Raw genomic sequence first — 9,955 nt, 5'->3', positions numbered from 1 at the left:
ACAGATTTAGGGGCAGATTTCAGATTTCGGGACACTTAAGAAATGGCCTTTCACGTTACACAATTTGATCCCTCCCTTTTTTTAGTCACTTGTGCGAAGTCTGCCAAAAATTTTTTTATTTTTTTAATCTTAAGAAAAAATCAAAGCATTTTCAAAAAAAATTTACACAGTGCCCCAAAACATACAAAGCTGAATAGCGAATTTTGCCTTCAAAGATCGAAATCAAGAGACCCTCAAAGTCAAGTGACGTCAGAATTACTGAAGGAGACAGTCTTCAGTGGTTATAGTTGTGTGATTATCTTTAATGATGCCTGCAACAAAGCTACAAAAACAGTTATTACAACTTCAAAATTACTTATAACCAGCAATTTTGGATGAATAAAGACATTCATTTGTATGTTAAAAAATTAAGGAATTGCTTTCACATTTTCCAGCTATGATATGACTGCTCACAGTTGAATGACAGCTAACAGACATCTGGAATATGCTGAGGTGATGTACCCTCGAAACAAAATAACTGACACAAACATACAATCCTTTACCAAGATTGTATTTAGGCATGCAGTTTTTGTTTAAAATTACCAAAAATAGCATAGTTCAGTTACCAAGCAACTGAGTACCCCAATATCACCTTGCAAATGCTGATCCCTCAATTTCCCTCTTAGTAAATAACTACACACTATTTATCTGATCAGATCAACAGTATTAACGAAGGCAATTAACCTTCTTCACTTTGACATTAGGTAACCCATTAGCCAAACAAACATTGCTTCCAATTTGGTCTCAAAATGATTGAAAGATCTTCAAAAGTTAAAAGGATTGCAAATGAAAAATGGTACAATGTACATGGTACTGTGCAATGACAAAAATCAATATTTATAGGACACATCACCAGGAGGAAGTGTTTATTCACATGGCCAAGTTTTCTGGAGAACAGCTGCAGCTGTTCTAACCGTAAAATAGTGCTTACAACATGCTCAGCAATAATTACAAAATACCTGTTTACATATAATAAACTTGTCCGCCTTCAGCAGTTTCATATGCTTGTTGTATCTCTAAATTAATCCCTTGGAAGTTTCAGTGGGTTTTTTTGTCTTGCAAATAACGCAGTGTACATAAAAAATACAAGCAGTACATGTTTTGTGAGTTACTATGATGAAATGATAATTTCCATTATACTTTCTTCTAATTTGAATGGTCTATTTTAAATAAGATTCTGCCTTAAAACTTGGTATTTTTAAAATCATGTGGTATTGCCTTTTTCAGGTACAGATAGCGTCACTGATACATTTTTAATTAACTGTATCTGGTCTGGTTACAGTGTTATGTTCGAAATTATTCCCATTTTTTACGAACCCCTTCTTTAGTGTATCATTAATTACATTTATTTAAATGAAATAAAACTGCTGATTAACAGGTATCAAAAAAATTATAAAGATTTTGCTGAATATATTAGAGTAAGATAAGGTGCTAATAAGATCTACAACTAATTTGTTATCCATAATGATCACCGGTAGATCTGAAATTAACTAATTCAAGTTCCCTTTGTGTTGATTCAAGCGCTACATTAATTGAAGTTTTAATCACTTCTACACCGTCAGGTTCAGGGAGACTATTACCAATACATGAACCAGGTTTCTGTTGTATACTAAGACCTTATAAGGTCTTAAATTATTCTTTACACTTTTTCAATTCTGATTTCACCAATCTTGCAAATACAGAACCAATTTCAAAGTAATGCAGGATTTGTTGCAAATCTGTATCTGTTTGTTGCTCCAGAAATTAAACTAATGATCATTTTGACGAAAAATCCTGCACTTTCCAAATGAATAATTGTGTTGGTTCCTGATAAATATTAACATTTGAAAGAGAATTTTAATGCTCCGGAAACTAAAGATACAAGAGTTCCCCGATAACACAGTTACATGAATTTTACATTTTTAGAAACCTATCATATAAAAGTTACTTGATAAATATCCTCTAAAGGCATGATGATAAGATTTGTGTCTAAGTTTCCTTAATCTTCCAAGTCCAAACTGTAGAGTAAACCATTAGAACTTGATTGTTCTTGGGACATCTTGGAATATTAGAAAGCATGCAAACCGTGATTGGCCTGTAACTGTGATTGGGCTGTGCGATCTTGCATCCATAAAAAATACTGTCAAACCACATATTGAGTTTTAGCAGATGTAGGATCGTCAGGGTTAATTGAAAGATGTGACAGCAGCCTGACCTTTTTGGCCCCAAAAAAAACCCAAAAATAAAATACAAAAATTGAGGAGGAATCTGCAAATAAAAGCTTGCTTGATAACTACAATATCTGCAAAATCAATAACTACACAGCATAAAAGTTGTAAACTTTTAACAAGATTTATCGTAATGAAAATAATATCACACAGGTAATTCAGTATTAAAAGAATTACATCTCATTCATTTTCGTTATAAACTGGTTTACATAAAATCTTCCTCATCCTTGCAAGTCATCGCTAATAATCTGTAATTACTGGGTAACATAAATAAGCCAATATCAGTTTGAAGGTACATGGGTATTTGGTATCATCTGGCTGTTTGAAGTCATGTCGCGGACAACGAAAAGATATTAAATTTGAAATGATCTTTATAAACCAAGTTTAGTCACTCTGTTTTGTTGTTTTGTAGAGAACTTTGCACAACGGAACACAAACATATTCACTTTTGTTTCATCCACACTTTACAAGTACATCCAATGCTTTCTAGATGAAATCTGGTCCCAGTTCCATTTCAGACTTTCATTTTTCTCTCAATTACAGGCGAGACTGGATCTTCGTGACACCAACCTTACTTAAGTTAATTACTCTTTTCACATTACAAAAAGCTTTTGTAAAAAAAAGATTTCCTATCAGATAATATTTTTTACTCAAAGTCATGAATTTGTAAAGCTTTACAGAAACATAAGGCCAAAGAAATGACAGATAAATTGTTTTATGACTGGGAATAACCAAATCTACAGATGAGCCAACCTATACGGATAATGCAGTTCTTATACATGAGATTAAATTGGCATGCTGAGAATATTGAGAAATATCTGCTGATATTCATGACGAATTCCAGGAATTTCATCAATAACTGGGAAAACTAAACCTGACAAGTTTCCAACATTTTACAAAGGTATCTAGAAGTGCCAGGGCTTTTGCCTACAACTTCCAAAGAAGTGAATAGATATCTGGTTTGGAGTTCACATTTATAGCCAAAAACAATTCAAATATTTAGTGCCTATATATATATGTATGACTCACCACTCATATACATAAGCCCAGCGGTGACCAAAACTCAACAGTAATCTTTTTTCTTATATTAAATGGCATTGTCTTAGAAATGCGAAAGGGTGCAGGGAGCTTCTTCTAGTCTGCCTCAGCCCCCTTCAACTCCTGACCCAGTTTATAATCACTTATCTTATTCCAATCAATCTTAGAGCGAGTTACAGGAAGCTGACGTCGTAAGGCCTTGAAGGTAGTCTCAGACATCACCCCGTAGTCTTCCACCATGGAGGACTGGTAGTCATTCTCTGACTTCTCTATCACATTCAAGATGGCTTTGGCTGTGGCTGCCTCATCCTTGGGTCAAAGGTTAAAGGTTAAGAAAAAGCACAATTAATATCCTAGCATCAATCACTAATGTCTGCACAAATGTATTGGTGTTGTAGTAATGTCCGTCACGAGTGCATCCCTAGTCCGACCACATGTCCGCTCATATGTACGATGACAAGCACGATCGCAATTAAACCACAAGTCCAGTCACAGGTAACAATGGGTGAGCAATGACATGGCTTGAGATTTGAGGACTTGTGATGGACTTGTGATGATCTGTGATGGACTTGTGATGATCTGTGATGGACTTGTGATGATCTGTGACGGACTTCACTTCCACTACAACACGGCGGTAGGCAAGACGGGTGTTTTGGACTGCCGTGACTGCAACTTTTTTGGATCGTATTGAAAACATTTATTGGAGTAGTGTTATTTTCACATTTATACTCTTTTAGAGAATAATTCCTTGGAATTAAAGTAGTTCCATGAAATTTGATGTACGTCCGACCACATGACATGTACAAGGTCGTTAAAGTGGTGGTACCTTAGTTTGGTCTGTAATTGTTTTCTACTCATTAGATGTCACATTATTAGTGATGTATCACATTCACTTTTCCAACAGCAGCTCATTAAAGTGTCTGACATGTACGTCCTAATTCACAGAATTGCCCAAAAGTTTATTTTAAAAGGTAGATTCATACCCACAATCATGTTCTTGTACATCCCTGTCAAATGGAATATTATTCCATGAAAGACACATATCTCTCAAAATTGGTTTCGGTCTGCAGCATAAAATGGTGTAGTCAAACAAAAAGGGAAAAATTGTAGGCTTTAAAGTATTTCACTGCCTTCAATTTTTAAAAACATTAAAGCAATGGAGGCAGCAACTGACCCCTATTGATATTTGTTCCCTGACTTCCTTGTGGCTGACCAGTTGCACGTTGCCATCTTCATAGTAATGGACTTGAGTCTTCATTATCCCTCGGATTTCACTCTTACTGCCAGGACCGGAGAAAGTCGTTGAAAACTGTGACCGCCAACGTCCATTCCTGATGAGAAAAATGGTTTTCAGCATAAGCTACCATTCACAGTATGTAAACACATGAGTAAGTGATGAATAACTATTGAAAAATTGAATTAAATACGGAAGAAAAGTTATAGTTTGTTGTCACTAAATGTTGTTACTGAAGCTTTACCTACCCATTGAGTTCATAGAGCTTCAGAAAATTGTAACAAATTTTGCTCATTAAACCTTAAATTACATTTTTGTAAACATTAACATTATGAATGGATACCATAATAATTTCAAGTTGAAACTCTTGAAAACTTGGATGCAAAGTTCAAGACACTCTGATATAATGAATGACAAACATTTTGAAACTATAAACTGAAACCAAAAAGTTAAAATATTAAATGCATAGAAAAAATATTGAGTGGGAAGTATAAAGTCAAGAATAATACGTACCAGAAGTTATGTGGGCTGAATTTGTGATCTTCAATGCATACAATCAGCGTGATTGAATCACCGCTACTTCTTCCATAGATCTGATAAAATAAGAGACAATACAACAGTCAGCATGCAGGGGAAAGGAAAAAAGACTAATTCCGCCCTGTAATGCACGACCCTCACACAAATAAAATACGTCGTGCGTACTTTAAACTATATACGTGTGAATCAGTACGCATATGCGGTGTGTCCAGTTCATTGTGCTCTAAAAAGTGGTGAAATAACGCCCTCTTGTTCGCAAGGAGCCCATAGCCAAAATCGAGAATAGTCAATAGTTGTGTCACTGGTGTTATTCTGTTTTTTTCATTAACTTCAACTGCAGCCAAATTGAAATCGAGTCCACCTGTAATTACCATGTCAAATCAATCAACCTACCAGCCAGCCAACTTACGAGCCAATCAAGAATTCCGATGGCCAACCATAAACCCTTCCCTGTACAGACTCCTTGCATGGTATGCTCTCACTGATGGCAGGTTTTATTAGTTAAATTCAGTGACGATGAAAGTAGCAACTGTCTAACTCATGGATATCATAGGGGAACAAAGATCTGCCCTCAGTTGTATTGTCAAATGCAAAGGGTCTATTGTACAGCTTACCGTATAGAATCCATTTGGGAAGTGTTCCTTGACATGGCCAGCCAAAGCCTTATCCATAGCCACTCGCCATGGCTCTGAGGTCTCATCTACAGCATGGCTATCAGTGTCTGAAGACTCCTTCTTCAAATGGTCGTATTTGAAAGACTTCTTTTGGTTGGGTGCAAGATATCGACTTCCTCCAAGATTGCCAAATTCAGTGATGAGAACCTGCAATGGAAAATCCAATTAGACTCCAAGAAATGTCAAGGGCAATCAAGTGGGAGGGGCTGGTGGGATGGGCTGGTGGGAGGGGACTGGTTGGAGGGGCTAGTGGGAGGGGCTAGTGGGAGGGGCTAGTGGGAGGGGCTAGTGGGAGGGGCTAGTGGGAGGGGCTAGTGGGAGGGGCTGGTGGGATGGGCTGGTGGGAGGGGACTGGTTGGAGGGGCTAGTGGGAGGGGCTAGTGGGAGGGGCTGGTGGGAGGGGCTAGTGGGAGGGGCTAGTGGGAGGGGCTAGTGGGAGGGGCTGGTGGGATGGGCTGGTGGGAGGGGACTGGTTGGAGGGGCTAGTGGGAGGGGCTAGTGGGAGGGGCTGGTGGGAGGGGCTGGTGGGAGGGGCTAGTGGGAGGGGCTAGTGGGAGGGGCTGGTGGGATGGGCTGGTGGGAGGGGACTGGTGGGAGGGGCTAGTGGGAGGGGCTAGTGGGAGGGGCTGGTGGGAGGGGCTAGTGGGAGGGGCTGGTGGGAGGGGCTGGTGGGAGGGGCTAGTGGGAGGGGCTAGTGGGAGGGGCTGGTGGGAGGGGCTGGTGGGATGGCTAATCATCCCTTTTCTGTCTGCCACCTTCCCAACAAAGCAGGCAAAGCGAAGCCTCGGTATACAATTTTCAAGGAAAACCATAGCAATATGTTTGCAACCTAATTACATGTACAGGTAGGTAACATGTTATCACCAGCACGCGAATGTATGACAAAATGACCAAAGTACTCAACACAAAAATTGTAATCACAAACATGAAAAAACAAGATCAGGCTCAGTTTAAGACAATATTTGTACTCAGTGACTCAGTCAGTGACTCGGGGAGCAACTCAGTCGGTCAGCAGACAATAAATAGGCTGGCGGATCGGGTTAAACAAATAAACTGGCATTCAATACTGGCCTCTTTATTATTTGATTGCTAAACTTTCACAATTCATCATTAATACTATTCTTAATTCTACTTCCTTGTTGATCTAAGAGTAATTCTTAAACATGTTTTGATTTAAGCCTATTAATCCTTACCGTTTCATTCTCAACTTTGCATGGGGTAAGCTGCTCATTATTGTACTGAGCAATAGCACTGTATCCAAGGGAAAAAGACATTTGAATAGAAATTTGAACATCAACAATCAATACAATTAAATACTAACATTTGGCAGAAAGTAGAAAAAATCATCTATTGGCCATCATGTGACTTATTACTGAAAACTTTTATAAAATAATGCTTCACACAAACTGGACTGATACTTCTGATGACCATTATTTGATTACAATGGAAGATATCTAAGTTATCAAAACTTTGTAGAGGAATGAAAGTTTTGACCAGAAACTGTGTTGTAGTCCAGTCCATCACGAATCTTTTCATAAGTCCAGTCACAAGAAACGGGATGAACAATTACAAAGGACTGCGTTTGTAACAGTTTATTTGAAACGCTAGTGACCTGACTTGAGACTGAGGGACTTGTGATGGACTTGCAGGGACTTGGGATGGACTCCACTACCACACTGAAATGGATTAACTTCTTCTTGAATACAACAGGCCAAAGTTCAAACAGCCTCTTCTCAGATCTTATACAATAATTTCAATCCCTGACAGACTATTTATGAAATGACAACTTACTCAACAACTTTCTCCTTTAACAATGTATCATCTCTGACCAAGGCTCGCACAGCTGCAGAATAAACAGGGTGAATACCGTAAGTATGCACATAACATAGGTCATACAGTAAGCATTGTTGCAAATTTCCTTTTAAAAAAGAAGTGTTCAACCTTACTATTAATTTATGTATCAAAATTTCAAAGGCTTTTCCTGACTTCATGTACATGCAGACCTTCACTTTAACATGCTTGCATGAGTTACATGTACATGTATGTATAACGATGTGACTTTGCATTTAATTTTGTAAATATTTTAAGAACCATTTAAAGGTTCAAACATTTAGCCATTTCACAAAGGCTGACTCCCGCCCATTATGTCTGCAGATCAGCTTTATTGACATGATAAATCAACAACGACTGACGTCATATTTAGAGGGCAGACATTGAAAAAGTACACCGTTAACTACGGTACATGTACCTCACATGTGATCAAGTATTCCAGTGCTTCTGAGGTTTTGTAAATTAAATGGGTTTAAAAATGTTTGTGCTATGAATGTTTAACTCCAAGGAAGATCACATGAACGTTCATGTAGGTCTTTTTTTCTAATTCAGGATTCCTTTAAAGGTTTTCAAAAATTGGCATAATTTAAATCCTTAATGACTTACCATCAAAAAAAGTATATTATATATACACACATGTGGTGTCAGGAGAATGCATCTTTAAATACAGATCGTAAATACATGTGTTTGAGCGTAAATTTGACATTGAGACACAAACTTACAGTTAAAGACTTCATTGAATTCTCCTGGTGGAATATGTCGAATGAAGGACGATGCTATGCGTACCTGCAATAAATCAGAAATTTCATCTTTATTGTCATCTGCCTTTTCTAAATAAACCATTTATATTAAACTTCTCATCCTTTCAAAGTGCATCGGAACGGCTGTTGCCTGTCATTCAGCATTGGTCAAAAGTGCATGTGTGCGGGCGCACTTTTGACCAATACTGAATGACAGGCAATACTATAGTCCCATAAATGTGACTGAAATACTGGACTACCTCCGTATTTACAGTCACACTTTGTTCATATGGTCTGTGCATGGATAGTCCTGTTGCTAGGGGAGCCGAAAATCAATTTAAGATCGAAATTATTTTGTCACTTGAAAATCACCCCAGCTTTAGTATGACTGCTAAATAGCAAAAGAGCGTTGAATTCCGTACCTTCAGAGGTCTAGTTATCAAAAAATCATAGTAGTTCGGCGACGAATTCCGACGGTTTTGAAAAAGTGCACCGCGGCTGTTGCCTGTCATTCAAAAAGCGGGTGAAGAGCGCACACAAGAGGTCGTGCTGCACAGCACCAACCGGCCCGTAAACCACTAAGGAAAAAACGTAATTTCTACCCCACGAAACTGTTCAAAAATGACCAATATGGTGTCATTAAATTGAGAGAAGTCTGCTTGCTTTAGGTTGACAATGTCACTTTTTAGAAATTAAAAAAAATCCTGATTCTAATTTGATCGAAACAAAACAGGAGCACTTCACTACACGATCACCGGGCTAACTAGCAAAGGCCTGTATGTTTTCATCAAACTTCTTAAATATCACAGTATAAAATGGAAAAGAATGTTGCATCCTGATGCAACTTTTTTCAATATAATATTAGGCCTATCTCAATGAAGGTCAGTCATCACAAAAATTTGGAAAAGATGAATATGGCCCGTGGGACTGAAAAACATTTCCAATTTTGTTAGAAAATACTTTAAAAATGCATGCAACTTTCCATAGGCTTTGTACACAACCAAAGAAGCGGCGACTGGATACTACATTCTTTCCATAAAATGTTCAAGGACTATGATAATATTGCCCTTGAGAATGGAAGCTGTCCGGAAGCTGTCCGGAAACTGGGCGGAATTAGTATGGTAATGAATGGAACTGTCATGGCTGACAAAAAGCAGGAAGTAATTTGGGTCAGTCAGTTTTCTCAACACAGACCTCGGATATTAGTATAAATAAAAGCACAAAGAGTGTAATGCTTCTCTGTTGTTCGGTGACTCTTTACAAAGCATACAAGTCGAATTTGCCTACCTTTTCGGCGTCAGAAATCGTGTCGGTGTCTGCCATTATTACTTATTTTTTTAACGCCTACTTCTGCTTTGCAATCCAAAAGCGCAGCGTGAACTGTATGTCGTGTATCGCTGGTTGGCGATCAAACGACAAGCCCATGATCTATTCGGATACTTTTTGAGTAGACGAGTGTTGAAGTATTGAAATCCGACTATTATTGGACCATTGATACGTAACGCTTGTTATGAGCAAACAAAATTATTGAAGATTTCAGTGCAGGGCAGGAAAACCAAAAAAATGAGATTTTTAATTAACGAGGTTTTCAGAAAATGATGTGTTACACCACTTCCCCGGGGAGGGGGGGGGGGTCGTTTTGGATAAATTAAATAA

The 9,955-nt window shown here is 38.2% G+C and overlaps 1 protein-coding gene across 1 annotated transcript; it reads right to left on the bottom strand.

Annotated features, from left to right (window-relative positions):
- Nucleotides 1-273: 273 nt before the first annotated feature.
- Nucleotides 274-9,738, bottom strand: LOC119732665 (F-actin-capping protein subunit alpha-1-like). The gene is made up of 8 exons (XM_038206296.1): nt 9,587-9,738; nt 8,282-8,345; nt 7,521-7,572; nt 6,923-6,980; nt 5,670-5,876; nt 5,032-5,111; nt 4,459-4,615; nt 274-3,593 (listed from the first exon to the last, which is right to left on the bottom strand). The coding sequence occupies exons 1-8, from the start codon at nt 9,620-9,622 to the stop codon at nt 3,381-3,383; spliced, it is 867 nt and encodes a 288-aa protein (XP_038062224.1). The 5' UTR covers nt 9,623-9,738; the 3' UTR covers nt 274-3,380.
- Between the last annotated feature and the right edge of the window lie 217 nt (nt 9,739-9,955).

Source organism: Patiria miniata, unplaced genomic scaffold, assembly GCF_015706575.1.
Source record: "Patiria miniata isolate m_02_andy unplaced genomic scaffold, ASM1570657v1 HiC_scaffold_24, whole genome shotgun sequence".
Taxonomy (NCBI): Eukaryota; Metazoa; Echinodermata; class Asteroidea; order Valvatida; family Asterinidae; genus Patiria; species Patiria miniata.
This window is presented reverse-complemented; position numbering and strand designations above follow the sequence as displayed.

What these genes read in the sequence shown, in the direction of transcription:
- LOC119732665 (XM_038206296.1), bottom strand. Translation starts at nt 9,622, where the DNA reads ATGGCAGACACCGACACGATTTCTGACGCCGAAAAG. An exon ending in TTCAGCCCACATAACTTCTG is followed by an intron (nt 4,616 to 5,031) that starts GTACGTATTATT and finishes TTTTCTCATCAG; the next exon opens with GAATGGACGTTGGCGGTCAC. An exon ending in GGGAACAAATATCAATAGGG is followed by an intron (nt 3,594 to 4,458) that starts GTCAGTTGCTGC and finishes CTTTGACCCAAG; the next exon opens with GATGAGGCAGCCACAGCCAA.